Source organism: Branchiostoma floridae, chromosome 16 (genome assembly GCF_000003815.2).
Source record: "Branchiostoma floridae strain S238N-H82 chromosome 16, Bfl_VNyyK, whole genome shotgun sequence".
Taxonomy (NCBI): domain Eukaryota; kingdom Metazoa; phylum Chordata; class Leptocardii; order Amphioxiformes; family Branchiostomatidae; genus Branchiostoma; species Branchiostoma floridae.
Genome location: NC_049994.1, coordinates 16,186,768 through 16,208,764, shown reverse-complemented (window position 1 = coordinate 16,208,764; position 21,997 = coordinate 16,186,768). Strand labels below are relative to the sequence as shown.

Genomic DNA, 21,997 nt, shown 5'->3' with positions numbered 1-21,997 from the left:
AACGCGTCATCTGGACGCCCTTTTCTTAGAATAACAAGAAATTTGATGCCCCTGGACGCCCTATACTGGGGAGAAAATCCTCTGACAAGCATGAAATTCTGATTGACCAGGGATGCTACAATGTCATCTGTGGTCACAGTCTTCTACTGTGACATCTGTAACAGTATTTTTGCCTCTTGGGATACCTTAGAATGCACTACTTTAACTTAAAATCATCAAAAACTCTGCACCATGGAAGGTGGATGCCCCCAGACCCCCCTACAAAAGTCACTTACCGCGACTCACCGATAAGTTTGGACACCCTATTATAAAATCCTAGCTAAAAGCCTGGGTCAAAGGTACAAGATTTTGATAAATATGAAATTACTAATTTTACCTGCTGCCCACGCCTCTAAGCAACTATTACTAGTTACAAAGTTGGTGCCAAAAGGTACAAACAGGGAGACAGTTGATGTGTTTTCTTCATTCCGCAACAAAGCAGCAAATACACTGGTAGCCAAATATCGTATGAAAAACTTGATTATCATCTGCAATCTGGAAAACTGTAATTTTGAGGGCCATATTATATCATAGCATGACCTTTACCAGACTGATACAGTGTGATCTTTGTAATCAGTCACCACCACATCTCCACCTGGTGACACAGCAGCACCATTGGGATCCTTCATACCACTTCCAATGTCACACAGAAATCTGCCCTGGCTGTCAAACATTTTCACACAACCATTTCCATAGTCAGCCACAATGATGTTTCCCTTCCCATCAACACAAATACCCTGAGGATTACACCCAAACTTGAACTTGAAGTTCCCCTCTCTGTCCAAGACATGGACACAGTGATTTTTTACATCACCAACCAGAATGTTCCCCTCCCCATCCACAGTGACATATCGTGGATGCCAAGGTTCTGGTGACCTATGACCTAACCCATATATCCCCACATCAGAACCATCTTGGTTGAATACTTGAAGTCGACCATTATTCCCATCATACCCTGTAACAATCACCTGTTCTGTTGCAGTAGCTACAGTTATTCCACGGAGGTATTGAACATGTGGAGGATTTATTTTGAACAAACAGGTGCCTTCCGTGGAATACTGCACTACATGATCATAACCCACCACCCACAGGTTGTCATTTCTATCTACAGCAACATCATGTGGTTCAAACTTTTCACCAGTTCCCCCTGGCAGAGTTGTTGTGAACTCCCTGATATAAACACCATCCATTGTGAGCACCTGGATTCTGCTGTTTTTGACATCAGCAATGTAAACCTCATTGTCCTGTGAAACAGCTACTCCCCTTGGACATTTAAATTTCCCCCTAAGTGATCCCTCTCCCCCAAAATTGACTTTCCTCACCCATGGTTGTCCTACCCTTAATGGCCTGACATTTACACCCATATGTTTCCTTTTGGGCTGAACCACTGACTGTTTGACTTGTCCTGCATTTGTTGTTTTGGAATTATCCATAGAATGTTTGTATGACTTGGGGTGTAGCAGATCTTTCTGCTGACTTCCACTCTCCACTGTTTGCTTGGCAGTCAGCAGATCTTCTACTATGGCCTCCATGTTCTTGTTGGTCTCCTGAAGTTGCTGGATTTTCTCGTTCTGTTCCAGGATGATTTTCTCCAGCTTCTCATTTTTCTCTTTCAGCATCTTTACCTCTTCCCTTATGGCATCAGTGTTCCCAGTTTGTCTGCTAGCAGTTGGTAGCAGGGGAACTGGAAGAAGACAGGGTTTAAAAATGAGAGATTTACATTTGTATGTTATGTGCTTTGAATTTTGATGAGTAACAGCAATCCCATTCTGGAAAAATCAGGTTGTAAATGATTTTTTGGTTCATTTTTTTTAACTGAATCATATCAAGTAAGGCTCATACCAGGATATTTGTCCTTGAGACTGTCCACCACATGCTGTAGCTCTGCATCTTGTAGGGCCTCCATCAGGACATGTATGGTGGCAGTGTTTCCCTCCCGCTTGTACCATTGCTGTAACAGGTCCATACAGCGAGACTTGTCATCCCGGTGTTTGCCATCAATGTTTTCTATGTCCGGTGTCTCAAAGCCAAGACACCAAGCCAGGTCCTTCCAGTCTGAGCTCACCCGGTTCTTAATGAAGAGGAAATACCTCCCAACACCTGCAAGGGAACATATTAGATTTTATATTCATTGTACATGTTATACAATACAATTTGTATAACATGTATAAAATGTAACAGAGCAATACAAGAAGACCTTTATTATTTGCCCCCTAATGTACATGGTTAAGCTAGTGTCCACAGTTGTGTCCAAACATACTGTCACACAAAGACAGTAATTGTTGATCTCAGAAGTTTTCTGTCATGAAGATCTTACCTTGTGTAGACATGTTGCAGACACATTTCTCACCACTCTGATTCAAAGCTCAAATGAAGTTCCTCTGAAAATTAAAGGACAAATTTTGACATGATGACAATGTTTACTGGCAGCCAAAGCATAATATTACCAGCAACTTCAGATCTATATCTGTATTATATTTATCGATATAAATTTATAGCTGGTATAAACGCCTTCTGGCATAACCCAATTAGTTTGCAGGCATATGGCGTGGCTGTACAGAGATTGTAAGTATTGAACTGTTCTAAGAAGACATTTTACACTGTACCTGGAAGTGAAACTAAAAAGTTACAAAGCAATACCTGGCATATCAATAATTGAAACTTTGTACTGAAAGATTTTATTTGTAGTTTTCTGACACACAAAAATCAGCTGATAAAATGGTAGCTTAATTTACTTCCTCAAGACAAAGAATTATTTCCTTGATTGCCTACCTGAAAGATGGTAGTGTTTCCTACTTTTTGACCCCCTTTTTTACTGATCAGAAGTGTTCTTTGATTGAGACGCTTTTTTCCTCACCCACAAAATGGAGTCCAAGTCAGCCGCTCCGGTACAAAGTTCACCTTCAGCATTGCCCGGTTCTGGGTTCAGTACGCAAATATCTGACGTGTAGGTAATGTTTGTTTAGCTTCTGCAGGGGAACAAGGTGTGACCTTTGATGTCTGAAGCAACTTACAGTCTCATATACCATATTACAGGTGTCAAAACACCTTTCAAAGTATATCTCTCTCTCCATTCTGGTTGTTTCCTTATGTATGCTTAGAATATAATCAATATGCTGCATATGTAGCTATGTGAGTCACCCCCTTCAGGTAATGGTTTGTACCGGTACCTGCTCATAGGTGCTGGGCAGAATGGGCCAATTGAAAGAATAAGGGAGGATCTTTGGTTATTATTTGCGGTATTCTTGTACACAAGTCTTCAGGACTGGTATTTAATTTGTACTGTACAGTTATCATTCTGTTGGATGGTTTTCTATGTTTGTATGTTTTTGTTTATTGGATACCCAATAAAGAAATAAATAAAAAAAAAAGAATAAGGGAGTAAAGTCAGGCGGTCAGACGTTTCAGGCAGAATCCACTACCTTTAGTCAGTGACAATTTTGGTATATCTTATTACCTTGATGTCTAACCATCATCGACGTAAGATTTAACCCTCTTCCCACTGCCTAACCCCATAACCTGTACAAATTTGATGCCAAACATCTACCTTAGCAGGCTAAAGGTCAATAATGTTACTACGATGCTTTTTGATAAATATACGTCATGTATCATAAATGGTGTGTAGAATTCAGATGGACTGAAGCAGAAACTGAGGACACATGCACAGGAGTTTTCACGGTCAATAGAAACAATCTTTATTCAGACTTGATCCTATCCTCTGTGTTCCTATCTAGCACACTGTGTTCCTGATTTTTATGAGTATGTTAACAGCAGACATCTTCTGACCGATAGGTGTCGCTGCTCACAGTTCAGATGCGCTTACAAACGTTAAGTATTAAAATATTGTACATTGATTGCTTTATGCATATTTTTACCATGCAGTCCTAAACATGAAGGAGAGTAATACTACATGTAGTACACACGACTTGATGTTCTTTACTGTTCATCAGTACCACATTTTGAATAATGTTTGTTAGCATATTTTCTTTGTGAAACGAAGTACAACGTAGGGTGTGCTCATTCATTAAGATAATCACCATCTTAATGTATAATGCACATGACTTTCGCTCAATGCACAAAGCAATTTCCATATTGACATTCACATACAAAACAGCAGATCTGATGCATTAGTCATTGTGTAAGTGTTAGACTGTTGATCATATACTACTTATCGCTTGATGATATTAATTAATGTTTGGGCAACATGTACTTCCCTGCATAGTACAGTTATAACCCTGTGTCCAGACTGATACAGTGTGATTGTCAAAGTCAGTCACCACCACATCTCCACCTGGTGACCAGGTATGTTAGCGTGTCGCTGAGCACGCTATAACGTAGCTATGAAGTGAACAGAGACATGCTGTGACAAAATTGTAAGGTATAATGTGTGACACCAAGAACGGCTGTCTTTTATTGCGTCCAGACAGTTTATAGTGGGGAGAATGACAAACAACACCACAGGGACTCTCTAGACTGTTTCCGAAAGTAACACAAAAATGTTGCTCTAGTATTGGCAACTTGTAAATGCAGCGTGATCTTTTCCCTAACTAGTACAGCACTAACCCTGTGTCCAGACTGATACAGTGTGATCTCTCCAATCAGTTACCAGCACATCTCCACCTGGTGACACAGCAACACCACTAGGCCTCTTCATACCACTTCCAATGTTACGCAGAGATCTGCCCTCACTGTCAAACAATTTCACACAACTATTTCCAAAGTCAGCCACAATGGTGTTTCCCATCCCATCAACACAAATGCCCTTAGGGTCGTTCAACTGACTTTCATCAGATCCCTCACTCCCAAACTTAAACTTGAAGTTCCCCTCTCTGTCCAAGACATGGACACAATGATTGTTGTAATCAGTGACCAGAATGTTCCCCTCCCCATCCACAGTGACATGTGCTGGCCGCCAAGGTTTTGGTGACCTATGACCTGAACCATATATCCCCACATCAGAACCATCTTCATTGAATACTCGGAGACCATTCTTCCCATCATACTCTGTCACAATCACCTGTTGTGTTGCCATATCTACAGTTATGCCATCAATCTTTTTAACATTCGGAACATCCATTTTAGTCAAACAGGTGCCTTCCCTGGAATACTGCACTATACCGGTATGATCATCACCCACCACCCACAGGTTGTCATTTCTATCTACAGCAACATCATGTGGGTTTGACTTTTTACGAGTTTCCCCTGGCAGAGTTGTTGTAAACTCTCTGATATAAACACCATCCATTGTGAATACCTGGATTCTGCTATTACCCAAATCAGCAATGTAAACCTTATTGTCCTGTGAGACAGCTACTCCCATAGGATACCTAAATTCCCCCCTACCTGATCCCTCTCCTCCAAACCTGACTTTCCTCGCCCATGGTTGTCCCACCCTGATTGGCCTGACGTTTGTACCTTTAATTTGTCCATTATTTGTTCTCATGGATTGAAGTGAATCCTGCTTGTTTGAAATGGATTTGGACATAACTTTACCCAGATCTATCAGGGCACCAGATGTCTTTGGTTCAAAGCAAAAAAGTTTGGTTTCACAGATGTCAGGAGTTTGAATGTTCTTAAATTTTGCAAGTTTATCAGACAAGTTGAATTCCTGTGTGAGCCAAACTGTATCTTCTTGTTTCAAACACTTTTCTGCATCTTCACAAACCCTGGACAGTTCAGTCAGCTGAGTCAGCACATTGCCTTTCTGTCCTGCCAAAGCAGCCATGTTGTCATGATGACTCTTGTCCACAGTAGCCAATAGCCCATCCCTCTGTTCTTGTAACTTCTGTACTTGTTCCTCAAAAGCTGTGTTTATCTATTGTTGAACTTGTGTCTTGTTGTCTGTCAGCCTTTTCTGTACATCTTCAATCTTCTTGAGGAATGCTGAGAAGGTTTCAATCTTTTGTTGTCCACTGTTGAGCTGTGCCCTAGCTTTTATCTTTGGTGCTGCCTGTTTTATTACTATGATACTGTGCCCCGAGTGAGCATCCCCGATACATTCACTACAAACTGACACCTCGCACTGCTGGCAAAACAGGTCTATGTCTTTTGTTGGGTGGAAGCCACACCTGTTTTTCTGTCCTCCCACCTGAGTTTTCTTGGACAATTCCTCGCACAGGTTGGCCACAAGATGGTTGTCAGGAAGCTCTGCCACTCCTGTAGAAGGCAAAGTTACAAGATGGCGACATATTGAACACCTGAATGGCTGCAGTTCTTCTCCCTGTTGTATGCTCTCTCTGCAATCCTCCAACCATTGTTTATGTTGGCCCTCTAGACACCTCAGGCAGAAACTGTGTAGACATGGTAGTGCCTTAGGCCTTGTATAAGGGTCAAAGCAGATTCTACAGGAAAGAAAGTCCTCCAGGATTCTGTGTCCGTCCGTGGTAGAAGGACCAGCCGCCATTTTCAGGCCCAGTAGAAATGGAGGTCTATCCAGCCACTCCCTCTACAAAGTTCACTTTCTAGTGTAACGTTGCTTCAGCATGTGACCGGTTTTGTTTGATTATTTACTTGTTATCTTCTGCATAGTCAAGGAAGGACTTTGATACCATGAAGACTAGTTGATAATGTGTACTACAAATAATGTACATGCCACAAGGTCTAAAATTTATAGGCAAATGCTTGGAACTTGTGCTCAACATATATTTGGGAGTAATTAACGTGGTCCTTACATTTGTAGCCATCACTAAAACCCCAACAGTACCATATTTTCATGAGTATTCTGAATAACTTTCATGGTGCTGTACGTAGCTGTTCAAGCTATCACTGTTTTGAGTGTCAAACCCCAACCTGTTTCAGGAGACCTTTTCTTTTACATGGCTATATCTGAGGTAATAATGTTGTCTGCCCGGTGGAAAAGAGTTTTTATCATTGCCAGTTTGTGTTCCAATTGATGGTAACGGGAGGGGTCCATTTTTCGACAACCGTTCTAGGTGGATGCGCATGGCTTTTGTCATGATTGTACATTTTACAGTGAACTCATCAAAGACAAGTTTAGATCTTGTATACATCCATATAACTGTGGTTGAAGCTGTACAGATATATATTTCATTTAACGGTAGTGTTCCGCACTGTACTTTGACAGCACACGAAACTCACGGCAGGTTTTCGGCTTGCGTCCTAGCAGAACGTTCCAACACAAAAAGGGGGTCCAAACACTGACATGGTAACAACCAGACTATCGCCGTGCATCTTTAAACATCCTATGCAAATAAAATAGCACTAAAAGTTTTCACTACTATTTTTCTGTATCAAATATGGGTCATATTTTGTATTACGCCACTTGTTTGAATACAGCGTGTTAAAATGTTTACCTCTCACAGTGAGACCAACTTGCCGCAAAACGGCGGCGCATTGTTTACGTCGGACTGTGATGGCATTTTCGCTTTTCAGCTTCCTTGATTGCCTTTTTATCCTGTCTTTTGGAAGCAGCAATGACTACAGGATTTTTTAGTCGGTAGGGATCGATTTTTCTTGAATGGTCGTCGCTCTACGGACGGGTTGACTAAGTTCATCGTGTTGAGCATCGCTCGCCCGCCTTCGTGCGTGATAGTTAAATGACGGAGCCCCGACTGCGTGAACATTGTGGCATCATTTTAGCTCCGTTTATCCAACCCAGTTTAAGGCAAAACAGAACACAGGTATTATTTTTCGGAAGTCTGATAAACATAATTCCTATGTGTGGTGGTATTTTTTTACATGTCGTATTTTGCGAAGAATAATTCAAGAATTTCGAGGGCCATGGAGTCGATACGTTCGCTCGTCAACTTGCATGGAAGGCGTCAAATTTGTGCAAGTTTTTTCAATCGTTATCTGTGGGGCTTACTAACTTCGACACATACCCCGACTTTGTAGTTATTTACAACAAGGTGTAGTCTATAGCTAGTTGTACTTCTCATGTGCAGGCATCTATGCATTTCTCCGCAACAATGATTTTTAAAACCTGACGACATTTGGTCACCCCGTGTCAAAAAATGGACCCCTCCCGTTAAGAGTCAAAGGCCAGGTACTGGTCAGTGTGTGTCGGTTTCCTGTACATGTCAGAGGCTGCCGTTCTTATCTATGATAGTTTTGGTATCTAAAAGGAAAGTTAGTGGAGTGACCAAGTTAGAGGTCAAGTAATGGGACAGTCATCCCTTCCACTGTGTGAGTTTTAATTTTAGAATATTTGAAGAGATTTGAAAGTAATGCATTTTAAGGCTTCCTGAAGGTGAAGTCCGCCATAGCAACAGTAACTTAGGGCAAGGGTGTGTCAGCATGTTTGGTTTGGTCAGCATGTAAGGTTTGTACGTTTGCTCATGCTGTATAATGCTCTTTGTCATAGTTTCATTCAGGTTGGTAGGTCAATGAATAAAGCGACTATTTTTGTACACAACCAGTGCTTTATTTACACTGATGTTTCGGTGACTGTCACCTTCGTCAGGCAATGCTGACTGATTCACATTGTACAGTAACTGCAGCATTAGGTGTCACTGCTCACAGTTTCAGATGCGATCACACACCTTAAGTTTTTACATAATTATAATGTACAGTGACTGCCGTATGCAAATTTTACAATGCAGTCCCAAACATAAAGGACTGTAATACTAGTACACACATGACTTCATTTTCTTTTAAATTACTGTTTTTCATTATTCACACTTTTGAATGATATTCGTTATCATATTTTTTGTGTGAAACAAAATACAATGCAGAGTGTGTTCATTCATTAGAATAATTAACATCTTAATGTGCATGTATAATGTAAATGACTTTTGCCCAATGCTACTTGTGCTGCAAAGCAGTTTTTATATTAGATTGACATTTACATCTAAAACAGGAGACCTGATGCATCAGTCATTGTGTAAGTGTTAGACTGTCGATTATAAACTATACAATATATAGCTTGATGATATTTATAAATGTTTGGGCAACATGTATTTCCTTGCATTGTAATCAGCACTAACCCTGTGTCCAGACTGACACAGTGTGCGCCAACATTGATGCAGGAAGGTGCTGATGAGAGACTCAGAGGCACGATGCAACTCGATTCAAAGGGAGCTTTATTCACACACATGTGAACACAAACAAGCCATGATGGAAGAGAGCGACCACGTGACCCTTAACACTGACGTCACTCAATAGTGACGTCATCACATAGTGGCGTGATTTATCTTCTTTTCCATTTCTTCTTCTTTCTGCCTTAAGATTCTGATTGAAACAGAATAAAATCTGACAATATTGTCTATTTTTAGTGATAAATCTGCAGAGCGGACATGAACTATAATAGTATTATCCATGAGATACCCCTCCCCCTGTTACAGAAATAGAAAATTTAGAACCGGTGAAGAGAAAGTAACATGACAATGTATGTGAAGGAAGTAGTTGACTGATGAGGTAGGGTTTGTAGAACATAATGTAACAAATAACATTTAACATCAGATTGTGAATACATTACGTCTGAATATTGAGACAGTTGAATGGCATAAAATGTCAATGTTACCATAGAATTACCGCGTCTAGATCAACGTAACATGGGGAATGATATACAAATATAACAATAATCAAAAAGGTTACTGATAAGATATGGATCAGAGTTCTGTTTGGCTTGTGAGTTGTCCCAGTTCAGTGTAGGGCGACGCGATCTTGGTGTTTAGCGCTCTTCTTGGCAGACGAAAAGTCAGTGGTCGCTGGTTGAGATGTTCCTACAGGCAGCTACAGTTCCGTGGGTTGATGCTCCTCTTAGTAGATCACAGGTTACAGTTACGGGTAAAGTTCCGGTAGCAAAGTCCGTGGGCGGTCTCGGTCGAAGTCGGGTGAACCAGGAAAACATGGCGGATGTTGTTGTTGATGGACGCCGCAAACACTCGGTCGGGGGAACGGAAAAATAAGAGTTGCCGGATAAATAAGCCGATGCTACTCCCTACAACTTCTATGAGTCCTCTGGGGGTTGTTCAGCGAAGCTCCCTGCAACTTCTATTGAAACCTCTGTGGGTCTACAGCGAAGCTCTTTGCAACTTCTATTGAAACCTCTGTGGGTCTACAGCGAAGCTGCAACTTCTATTGAAACCTCTTCAGGGTCTACGGCGAAGCTGATGCAGGGATTAGGTGTAGACGGCACGGCGTAAATTCCGACCGGGGTCTCCGCGAAGGAGGTGAAACGCCAGAACCCCTCCAAGTGAGGATCGACGTCCGCCATTGTTGTAGCTACATCCTTTTGGTTACGATTGGCCCGTTCCCTCTATTGCGACTCCTCCAGGCACAAAGTTCGGGTTTCGACATGGGTATCGTTTCCCAGCCGCTGCCACCACGCCAACATTGATGCAGGAAGGTGCTGATGAGAGACTCAGAGGCACGATGCAACTCGATTCAAAGGGAGCTTTATTCACACACATGTGAACACAATCAAGCCATGATGGAAGAGAGCGACCACGTGACCCTTAACACTGACGTCACTCAATAGTGACGTCATCACATAGTGGCGGTGATCTATCCTATCAGTCACCACCACATCTCCACCTGGTGACACAGCAACGCCACTGGGTCACTTCATACCACTTCCAATATCACACAGAAATCTACCCTGACTGTCAAACATTTTCACACAACCAGTTCCACAGTCAGCCACAATGATATTTCCCATCCCATTAACACAAATGCCCCAAGGACCCATCAACTGACTTTCACCAGATCCCTCACTCCCAAACTTGAACTTGAAGTTCCCCTCTCTGTCCAAGACATGGACACAGTGATTGTTGTTATCAGTGACCAGAATGTTCCCCTCCCCATCCACAGTGACAAACTGTGGGCACCAAGGCTTTGGTGACCTATGACCTGAACCATAAGTACCCACATCAGATCCATCTTGGTTGAATACTCGAAGTCGACCCTTCTTCCCATCATACTCTGTAACAATCACCTGTTCTGTTGCCATATCTACAGTTATGCCACTGTGACTGGAGTATGTAACATGTGGAAGATCTATTTTGACCAAACATGTGCCTTCCCTGGAATACTGCACTACATGATCATCACCCACCACCCACAGGATGCCATTTCTATCTACAGCAACGTCCTGTGGGTTTAACTTTATACCAAATTTGTCTGGCAGAGTTGTTGTGAACTCTCTGATATAAACACCATCCATTTTGAACACCTGGATTCTGCTGTTATGGACATCAGTAATGTAAACCTCATTGTCCTGTGAGACAGCTACTCCCCTAGGACATTTAAATTTCCCCCTGCCTGATCCCTCTCTCCCAAAGCTGACTTTCCTCACCCATGGTTGTCCCAGCCCATTTATACCTTTATCTTTCCTTTTCGTCGGAACCATAGGCTGTTTGACTTGCCCTGTATTTGTCGCTTTGGGCTTATCCATAGAATATTTGTCTGACATGAGTTTTAATGGATCTTTCTGCTGACTTCCACTCTCAACCGGTTGCTTGGCAGTCAGCAGCTCCTCTATCCTGGCCTCCATTTTCTTGATGGTCTCCTGGTTTTGCTGGATTTTCTCATTCTGTTCCAGGATGATTTTGTCCAAGTTCTCAATTTTCTCCTTCAGCATCTTTACCTCTTCCCTTATGGCATCTGTGTTCTCAGCCTGTTTGCTAGCAGTTGGTGGCAGGGGATCTGGAAGTACAAGTAGACAGGGTTTAAAAATGAGAGATTTATAATGAGTAACAAATTACTAACAGTCCTGTTCAGGGAAAATCAGGTTGCAACTGATTTATTTTTCTTTCTTTTTTTTCAACTGTATTATATGAAGTAAGGCTCATACCAGGATATTCTTCCTTCAGACTGTCTACAACATGCTGTAGTCTTGCATCAGTGAGGGCCTTCATTAGCACATGTATGGTGGCAGCGTTTCCCTTCTGCTGGTACCATTGCTGTAACAGGTCCATACAGCGAGACTTGTCATCCCGGTGTTTGCCATCAATGTTGTCTATGTCTGGTGTGTCAAACCCAAGACACCAAGCCAGGTCCTTCCAGTCTGAGCTCACCTTGTTCTTTATGAAGCAAAAATACCTCCCAATACCTGCAAGGATGTATCATGTAGTATGGGAGAAGCATAAGCATATATTCATTGTATATGTTACATGTATATACAATTATTTTATGTAGAAAATATAACATAGCAGTTCAAGAAGAGCTTTGCCCCTACATGGTTATTATTAGCTTAATAACCTAGTGTCCACAGTTGAAGGACACTAAAAAATTATCATCAGAAATATACTACATAAAATGGTACTTGTTGGTGTGATATGGAATGTGAAATTTCTTGATAATGTAGATAAATGTTAAGTCTCAGCATTATTCATAACATAAGTTCAGGAAAAATTTACATTGTAGTTTATGAGTAGTGAAGACCTTAGCTTGCATCTGTTAAACATTTTTTTTTGGGGGGGGGGGGGCCAGCAGCCAGCAGCAAGACTGCCATGGCCAAACATACTGTCACACAAAGACAGCTGCAGGATGTTGATCTCAAAAGTTTGAAATATCCTATTATTTGAGTAACCACATGAAGATCTCACCTTGTTTAGACATGTTGCAGACACCACTCTGATTCAAAGCTGAAATGAAATTGCTCTGGATTCAGTTCAGTTCTTCCTCTGAAAAAGGACAAATTTTGACATGACAATGCGCTGATCAAATGCCAAATTAATGTCGCTTGAGAAACTGCAGTAAACCTGCCGTTATTATGCCAATGCATGTTACTGGCAGCCAAAGCATAATGTTACCAGCAAATTCTAGTATCAGTTATCAATATACATAGCTGGTATAACCACCCTCTTGCATAACACACTAGCTTTGTAAGCATATGGCGCGGCTGTACAGAGATTGGAAGTGGCCAGTAAGAAGACATTTTACACTGTACCTGGAAGTGAAAGTAAAATGTTGACCTTAAAAGTTACAGAGCAATGTCTGGCTTATCTTTGTACTGAAAAAATTTAGTTGTAGTTTTCTGACACGCAAACATCAGCTGATAGTATAAATGGCAGCTTAATTTACTTCCTAAAGACAAAGAACTATTTCCTTGATTGCCTACCTGAAAGATGTGTGTTTCCTTCTTTTTGACAACCTTCCACACAGAAGTGTTCTTTGACTGAGACGCTTTTTCAGACCCTCAAAATGGAGATCAAGTCACAACTTCTGGTAGAAGGACCATCCGCCATTTTCAGACCCTAGAAATGGAGGTCTATCCAGCCACTCCTGCTACAAAGTTCACTTTCTAGTGTAACTTTGCTCCAGCATGTGACCAGTTTTGTTTGGTTAGATTTAGTTACACAATGTAACTTCTGCATAGTGAAGGATGGACTTTGATACCATGAAGACTAGGTGATAATGTGTATTAAATACCACAAGGTTTGAAATTCATAGGCAGATTTTTGGAAGTTAATACATGTATGCTCAAAACATGTTGTCAGTAATCAATATGGTCCATACATTTTGTACTGATCACTAAAACCCCAACAGTACCATATTTTTAGTTAGAATTCTGAATTATTGAAGTATTATGATGCTGTAGCTGTTCAAGCTATCACAGTGACTGTTTTGTGTGTCATGTCCCAACCTGTGTCTGGGACTTTTACATTTGGCTAAATTGTCTGAGATGATAATGTCTGCCTGGTGGAAAACAGTTTTTATCGCTGCCAGTTTGTGTTCCAATGGGCGGTGAGAGTCAAAGACCAGATACTGGTCAGTATGTGTCAGTTTCCTGTACACTTCAAACTGAAGGCTGCCGTCCTTCTCTATGATAGTTTTGGTATCTAAAACTAGTAAAAGGAATATTAGTGAAGCAACCAAGTTAGAGGTCAAGAAGCAACCAAGTTAGAGGTCAAGTAAGCGACAGTCACCCCTTCCAACGTGTGAGTTTTAGTTTTAGAATATTTGAACAGATTTGTACCAAGGAGCTTTTATCATAAAAGCTCCTTGTTTGTACGTAATGCATTTTAAGGCTTCCTGAAGTTGAAGTCTGCCATAGCAACAGTAGCTAAGGGCAAGGGTGTGTCAGCATGTAGGGTTTGTACGTTTGCCCATGAGATGTAATGCACTTTAAATTAAAAGTTTTATCAGGTTGGTTGGTCAATGAAAAAAGAGACTCTTTTTACACAACCACAGCTTTATTTACATTGACGTTTCGGTGACCGTCTGTGTCACCTTCCTCATCACAATTCTGACTGGTTCACATTGCACTGCAGGACAGGTGTTGCTACTTACAGTTTCAGATGCAGTCAGAAAAGTATTAACATATGTAGAGTGACTGCTTTATGCAAATCTTTACAATGTGGTCTCAAATGTAAATCATCTGGTGTATTTTGCCAGCCAGTAGGTACCCCAAGTATGAGTAATGAGGCTGTTTAACGTGGTCGAGGCACCTCCTCGAGCACGGGACCCCCGTTTTACGTCCTCCCGGAAGACGATTTCGTGGAAAACTTCGTGAGGCTACAGCAATCCGGACGTCCTTGGTTGGCCCCCCATCTAAGCACTATCCGGACCACGCGTTGCTTAACTTCCGAGATCGAGGGATCGGGTGTACCAACGCGCCACGCGGCCGTGTAATACTAGACTGAGTACATACATGACTTTATGTTCTTTATTGTTTTTCATTATCGTTATGATCACACTTTGAATAATATTTGTTAGTCTATTTTCTTTGTGAAACTAAGTACAATGTAGAGTGTGCTGATTAATTAAAATTTTCAGCACCTTAATGTAAAATGCTCAATGCTACTTCAAACAATCAAAGCAGTTTCCATATTGACATTCACATACAAAACAGCAGATCTGATGCATTAGTTATTGTGTAACTGTTACACTATTCATCATATATACTCATAGCCAGATCATTGTCTTTTTTATTTGGCAACATTTTAATTCCTTGCATAGTACAGCACTAACCCTGTGTCCAGACTGATACAGTCTAATCTTTCCAATCAGTCACCACCACATCTCCACCTGGTGACACAGCAACACCCCAGGGAGTCTTCATACCAGTTGCAACAATAAAATTAACACAGAAATCTGCCCTGACTGTCAAACGTAATTTCACAAGACCATTTTTCACTGTCCGCCATTTTCACTGCCCTAGTATTGGCAATTTGTTAAATAATGCAGTGTCATCTTTTCCCTGAATAGTATAGCACTAACGTGTCCAGACTGATGCAGTGTGGTCCCCAATTTCAGTCACCACCACATCTCCACCTGGTGACGTAGCAACACCACAGGGCCACTTCATATACCACTTCCAATGTGACACAGAAATCTGCCCTGACTGTCAAACATTTTCACACAATGATTTCCTCTGTCAGCCACAATGATGTTCCCCTTCCCATCAACGCAAATGCCCCGAGGATTTTTCAACTGACGTTCATCAGATCCCTCACTCCCAAACTTGAACTTGAAGTTCCCCTCTCTGTCCAAGACATGGACACAGTGATTGTTATTATCAGTGACCAGAATGTTCCCCTCCCCATCCACAGTGACACAACATGGCCACCATGGCACTGGTGACCTATGACCTGAACTATATATCCCTTCTTCAGAACCATCTTGGTTGAATACTCGAAGTCGACCATCAATACCATACTCTGTGACAATCACCTGTTCTGTTGCCATAGATGCAGTTATGCCGCGGGAGTTTGTAACACGTGGGAGATCTATTTTGACCAAACAAGTACTTACAATGGAATACTGCACTACATGATCATGACCCACCACCCACAGGTTGCCATTTCTATCTACAGCAACATCCTGCGGGTTTAACTCTTTACCAGTTTCCCCTGGCAGAGTTGGTGTGAACTCTCTGATATAAACACCATCCATTGTGAACACCTGGATTCTTTTATTACTGTGATCAGCAATGTAAACCTCATTGTCTTGTGACACAGCTACTCCCCTAGGATATTTAAATTTCCCCCTACCTGATCCCCATCTCCCAAACCTGACTTTCCTCACCCATGGTTTTCCCACCCTGATTGGCCTGACATTTATACCCATTATGATATCTTGCCTTTTGGGCTGAACCACTGACTGTTTGACTTTCCTTGGACTTATCCATGGCCTGTTTGCCTGACATGGTGGGTAGCGGATCTTTCTGTCGATTTAAACTCTCAACCGTTTGCTTGGCAGTCAGCAGTTCCTCTATTCTGGCCTCCATGTTCTTGTTGGTCTCCTGAAGTTGCTGGATTTTCTCATTCTGTTCCAGGATGATTTTCTCCAATTTCTCATTTTTCTCTTTCAGCATCTTTACCTCTAAATCCCTTATAGCATCCATGTTCCCAGCTTGTTTGGTAGCAGTTGGTTGCAGGGGAACTGGAAGTAGACAGTACTAGGGTTTAAATATGAGAGATTTATCTGTGCTTTGAGTTTGAAGTTTGATGAGTAACAATGTGAAATTACTAACAATCCTGACAAGGAAAATCAGGTTGCAAATGATTTTTTGTTCTTTTTTTTTCAACTGAATCATATCAAGTAAGGTTCATACCTGGATATTTCTCCTTCAGACTGTCCACCACATGTTGTAGCTCTGCATCTTGTAGGGCCTCCATTAGCACATGTATGGTGGCAGCGTTTCCCTCCCGCTTGTACCATTGCTGTAACAGGTCCATACAGCGAGACACACTGTTAAATGTCATCCCGGTGTTTGCCATCAATGTTTTCTATGTCTGGTGTCTCAAACCCAAGACACCAAGCCAGGTCCTTCCAGTCTGAGCTCACCTTGTTCTTTATGAAGCAAAAATACCTCCCAATACCTGCAAGGATGTATCATGTAGTATTGTATATGTTACATGTATATACAATTATTTTATGTAGAAAATATAACATAGCAGTTCAAGAAGAGCTTTGCCCCTACATGGTTATTACATGGTTATCACACAAAGACAGGATGTTGATCTCAAAAGTTTTGAAATATGCTATTAATTGATTAACCACATGAAGATCTCACCTTGTTCAGACATGTTGTAGACACCACTCTGATTCCAAGCTCAAATGAAATTGCTCTGAATTCAGTTCAGTTCAGTTCTTCCTCTGAAAAAGGACAAATTTTGACATGACAATATTTACTGGCAGCCTTTAAGCATAATGTTACCAGCAACTTCAGTATCTGTATATATCTATCGATATACATTTGTAGCTGGTATAATCGCCCTCTGGTGTAACACACAAGCTTTGCAGGCATATGCCGCGGCTGTACAGAGATTGGTAGTGGCCTGAAGAAGACATTTTACACTGAACCTGGGAGTGAAACTAAAATGTGGACATTAAAAGTTACAGAGCAATGCCTGGCTTATCAGTTGTAACTTTGTACTGAAAGAATTTAGTTGTAGTTTTCTGACATACTCGCACCAGCTGATACAGTAATATAAATCATAATTATGGCAGCTTGATTTACTTTCTCAAGACAGAGAACTATTTCCTTGATTGCCTACCTGAATGATGGTAGTGTTTCCTGCTTTTTGACCCCCTTGATCAGAAGTGTTCTTTGACTGAGACGCTTTGTTCCAGACCCACAAAATGGAGTCAAAGTCAGCCACTCCGGTACAAAGTTCACCTTCAGCACTACCCGGTTCTGGGTTCAATACGCAAATATCTGTACGTCATGTTTGTTTAGCTTCTGCAGAGGAATAAGGAGTGAACTTTGATGTCTGAAGCAACCTACTGTGTCGTATACAATATCACAGGTGTCAAAACACCTGTCAAAGTATCCCTCTCCATTCTGTTTGTTTCCTTATTTATGCTTAGATTCTAATCTATGTAGCTATGTGAGGCACCCCCCTTCAGGTAATGGTTTGTACCGGTACCTGTTCATACGTGCTGGCCAGCAATGTGCCAAAGAATAAGGGAAGAAAGTCAGGTCAGGTCAGATGTTTCAGGCAGAATCCATTACCTTTAGTCAGTGACATGTCGTACTAAAGCTATAGAAACAGCAAAGAAACCTCCTGACCTATGAGCCACTACTAAGGCACTATAAGACAACAATTTACAATGGCTGCCATACCAGCGGCTCTGACAGTAGTGGCATATTAATTTATCTATCAGTTTGTTGAACTTAAAACTTGAGCTATCCTGTATAAACTCACCTTGTTCAGACATGTTACAAAGACAGTTCTCACCACTCAGATTCAAAGCTTACATCAAATTTCTCTGTAAAAAAACAACAACAACAAAACATTTGACATAATGTTTACTGAAACATAAAGCATATCAGCAAAAGCTGTACAATGTCAGACAGTGTTTGGTCATTGGCCTGACCAAACATTACACAGCTAACAGTACCAGGAAGTGACACTAAAATAGATTGTAGAAGTTATGGAACAAATGTCAAGCTTAATAACTTTGTACTGAAAGAGTTTAGTTGTAGTTTTCAGTCAAACTAATGTAGGCTGATGATATAACTGACAGCTTACCTTTCCTCAAGACAAAGAATTCCTTGCTGTTTGCCTGTCTGAATCGTGGCGATCTTGTCTCCCGGTTCAGTTCATGGTGTCTTTAGTCATTGACACTTGTTACAGGCCTTTTTATTGGTCACTTCTGCCATGAACAGTTGTTTACTGAGTGACTCTTGTTGGTTATTCAGGCTACAGAATTTTGATGATGCCCCTTTCTCTACTTGGATTTTTAACTTGGAATGTAAACCTGACGTGTTTAGAAAATACTGATATCTGATTGCAGAGTAAGAAAATTTGTCTGTTGTGTTAGACAGTGGTCTAAAAACAACCATTCTGCACCAATCATGGACCACCTTGCTAAATACCTGACAGTATGTAGGCGCTGTCACACCTGTATGAATGCACCTGTTAGACAAAACACGCCCATCAAGGTGAGGCAGGGTCAAATTTTACAGGTGACTGGCTCTGTCATTGTTGTGGTCCAACCATGGTCATGAGATTTGTGTTTACCCAGAGTTTCTCACCCTTCATTTAACTGTATTTTGACTACAAACTAATACTTTAAGCCCCACTCGCTGTATGAATACAGGAGGTAGTTTGAGCCATTGGACATTTATGTATTTGCACATTTTTAAGAACTAAGTTAACGTAAGCCCAGTCAGCCTGTGGTTAGTGCTTCTTGCTCTGCCAGTGTTAATGTGAGATAGTTTTGAGTTTAATCCTTACATATTTACTATAGCTGATAGAATTAATGAATCATAGCTGTCAGAGCAGTCACTTCAAATCTTTATTCGACAAGTTACTCAAATTTTCTTCAATCAATGACTGTTTTGTAAAGTACATACCTCTCAAATTTTCGATGTCTACCAGCACATCTTCGTCATGGGGAATGACCTAGTCTCAATCTCGCAAAAGAACACGAGACTAGGTCAGGCTTTAATACGTGTCGGATGAACCTCTTCAACTTTATTCAACAACTTCTAGACAATAAGAACCTTTACAACAAAAAAACATTCATACACTACATGGGTAATATACATGTATGTGCAGAGGGGCATCTGCAATAATCAATGTACAGTTAGCTCCAATTTAACATGCACTAATGAATACAGGTCAAGTATTCTGATGCCTTCTGGGAGAATTGTGAAGGATATAAATGACCTAGACAGCCAGGGTCGGCACAAGTCTTAAACTGTGTGTTATGAATGGTGCATATTTTAGCTGTTCTGTCACGTATGTTCAACATGAGTATCCAGAGTATTCCAGACACATGTATTTTTTACTACAAGACTACATGTACATGTATGTACCAGGCAGGATGTGCTGCTCAAAAGGAAAAACCAGTCAATACACCTTAACTTGATAATATTACATAATGTTATGATCCATTTTTCTTATCCTTCTAGACAGAGGGACTACAAAGTGCTACACATATCAAGAGCTGCAAACAGCTATCCTCGTTGCCATCCAGAAATAGATTGCTCTTTCGTTCATCATATACTATATACAGTCGCTTCTCTGTGTTTCCGTCTGGGAACGCCGACCATCTTAGCGTCTGGAATCGTCCAAATTTTGGATGCAGGTGCTGATTAGTCCCTGCACATGAGCGAATTATGGAATGGGTTCAAGCGATCGTTCGAACAGGCGTTCCAACACCAGACAAGCCCTCCATCCGCTTGAGGAAGGCATGAACTTGTCATCGAACGAGCGCTCCAGAAGCTATTCCTTACTTCGCTCATTAACTGGCTGCCAGGCATATAGCACCAAACGGTTTGAATGTGCATATCTCCAGATAAATAGCAGAAGCGAACATAAGAGCAAACTACCATCCAGATGGTACCCAGGCTAACAAACAGCTTGATACTAGATGATTCATAGCAATACGTGTTAATAACACAATGGTCAAAGGTACAAAATTTTGATAGATATTATCTACATTCTACTAGTTCTAACTGCTGCCCCCACCTGTAAGCAACTATTAGTTACAAAGTTGGTGTTACAAAGTCACAAACAGGGAGACATTTGATCATATATTGATAGACAGACATTGTATGAAATTCTCAACTATCATCTGAAGTCTGGAAAACAACAAAATGTAATTTTGATCACCCGATTATATTTACCCCCCCCCTTACCCCCTATGGTACATCCCTAACCCTGCGTCCAGACTGATACAGCGTGATTATTCCAATCAGTCACCACCACATCTCCACCTGGTGACACAGCAACACCAAAGTGCCTCTTCGTACCACTTGCAATGTAACACAAAAATATTCCCTGACTGTCAAACACTTTCACACAACCATTTCCTCTGTCGGCCACAATGATGTTTCCCTTCCCATCAACACAAATGCCATGAGGATCATTCAACTGACTATCATCAGATCCCTCACTCCCAAACTTGAACTTGAAGTCCCCCTCTCTGTCCAAGACATGGACACAGTGATTGTTGCCATCAGTGACCAGAATGTTCCCCTCCCCATCCACAGTGACATCTCTTGGCCGCCAAGGCTCTGGTGACCTATGACCTGAACCATATATACCCACATCAGAACCATCTTGGTTGAATACTCGAAGTTGACCATTCTTCCCATTATCATGCTCTGTAACAATCACCTGTTCTGCTGACATAGCTACAGTTACATGTATGCCTCGGGCACGTACTTCACATGGAAGATCTATGTTGACCAAACCTGTGCCTTCCCTGGAATACTGCACTACATGACCAGGACCCACCACCCACACGTTGTCATTTCTATCTACAGCAACACCCCATGGTTTTAACTGTTTACCAGTTTCCCCTGGTAGAGTTGTTGTGAACTCTCTGATATAAACACCATCCATTGTGAACACCTGGATTCTGCTGTTTGACAGATCAGCAATGTAAACCTCATTGTCCTGTGAGACAGCTACTCCATAAGGACATTTAAATTTCCCCCTACCTGATCCCCATCCCCCAAACATGACTTTCCTCACCCATGGTTGTCCCACCCTGATTGGCCTGACATTTGTACTTCTAACCTGTCTAGTATTTGTCTCTTTAGACTGAACCAAAGCCTGATTGTTTGACAAGGTTTTTTTTGTCTTGGACTTTTCCATAGAATGTTTGACTGACATGGGGTGAAAAGGAGCTTTTTGCAGACTTCCACTTTCCACTGGTTGCTTGGCAGTCAACAGCTCCTCTATTCTGGCCTCCATTTTCTTGTTGGTCTCCTGAAGTTGCTGGATTTTCTCGTTCTGTTCCAGGATGATTTTCTCCAATTCATTTTTCTCTTTCAGCATCTTTACCTCATCTCTTATGGCGTCAGTGTTCTCAGCCTGTTTGCTAGCAGTTGGTTGCAGGGGAACTGGAACAAGACGGGTTAAAAATGAGAGATTTGTCTGTGATTTGAAGGTTGATGAGTAACAAATTACTAACAATCCCAACAAGAAAAATCAGGTTGCAAATGATTTTTGGTTCTTTTTTTTTCAACTGAATCATATCAAGTAAGGCTCATACCAGGATATTTGTCCTTCAGACTGTCCACCACATGTTGTAGCTCTGCATCTTGTAGGGCCTCCATCAGCACATGTATGGTGGCAGCGTTTCC

At 41.4% G+C, this 21,997-nt stretch overlaps 3 protein-coding genes across 3 annotated transcripts in view; 1 reads left to right on the top strand and 2 right to left on the bottom strand.

Annotated features, from left to right (window-relative positions):
- Positions 1–339: 339 nt before the first annotated feature.
- LOC118432842 (tripartite motif-containing protein 2-like) lies at positions 340–6,442 on the bottom strand. The gene is made up of 5 exons (XM_035844462.1): positions 6,433–6,442; positions 6,010–6,195; positions 1,882–2,139; positions 1,489–1,723; positions 340–816 (listed from the first exon to the last, which is right to left on the bottom strand). Exons 1-5 carry the CDS (start codon positions 6,440–6,442, stop codon positions 582–584), a joined length of 924 nt encoding a protein of 307 aa, XP_035700355.1. The 3' UTR covers positions 340–581.
- Positions 4,541–5,954, bottom strand: LOC118403840 (tripartite motif-containing protein 2-like). The gene has a single exon (XM_035802697.1). The coding sequence runs from the start codon at positions 5,762–5,764 to the stop codon at positions 4,598–4,600; it is 1,167 nt and encodes a 388-aa protein (XP_035658590.1). The 5' UTR covers positions 5,765–5,954; the 3' UTR covers positions 4,541–4,597.
- Positions 6,443–8,159: 1,717 nt separating the features above from the next.
- The window catches only part of LOC118432841 (methionine--tRNA ligase, cytoplasmic-like), a 35,458-nt gene continuing 21,620 nt past the window's right edge, over positions 8,160–21,997 (top strand). The window contains 2 exon segments of the mRNA XM_035844461.1: positions 8,160–8,184; positions 8,313–8,320. Of these exon segments, the coding sequence (XP_035700354.1) occupies positions 8,160–8,184; positions 8,313–8,320 (33 nt within the window).

What these genes read in the sequence shown, in the direction of transcription:
- LOC118403840 (XM_035802697.1), bottom strand. Translation starts at nt 5,764, where the DNA reads ATGGCTGCTTTGGCAGGACAGAAAGGCAATGTGCTGACTCAGCTGACT.
- LOC118432842 (XM_035844462.1), bottom strand. An exon ending in GGATGCTCACTCGGGGCACA is followed by an intron (nt 2,140 to 6,009) that starts GTATCATAGTAA and finishes GTTCCCTTGCAG; the next exon opens with GTGTTGGGAGGTATTTCCTC. An exon ending in TCTCAAGGACAAATATCCTG is followed by an intron (nt 1,724 to 1,881) that starts GTATGAGCCTTA and finishes GTCTTCTTCCAG; the next exon opens with TTCCCCTGCTACCAACTGCT.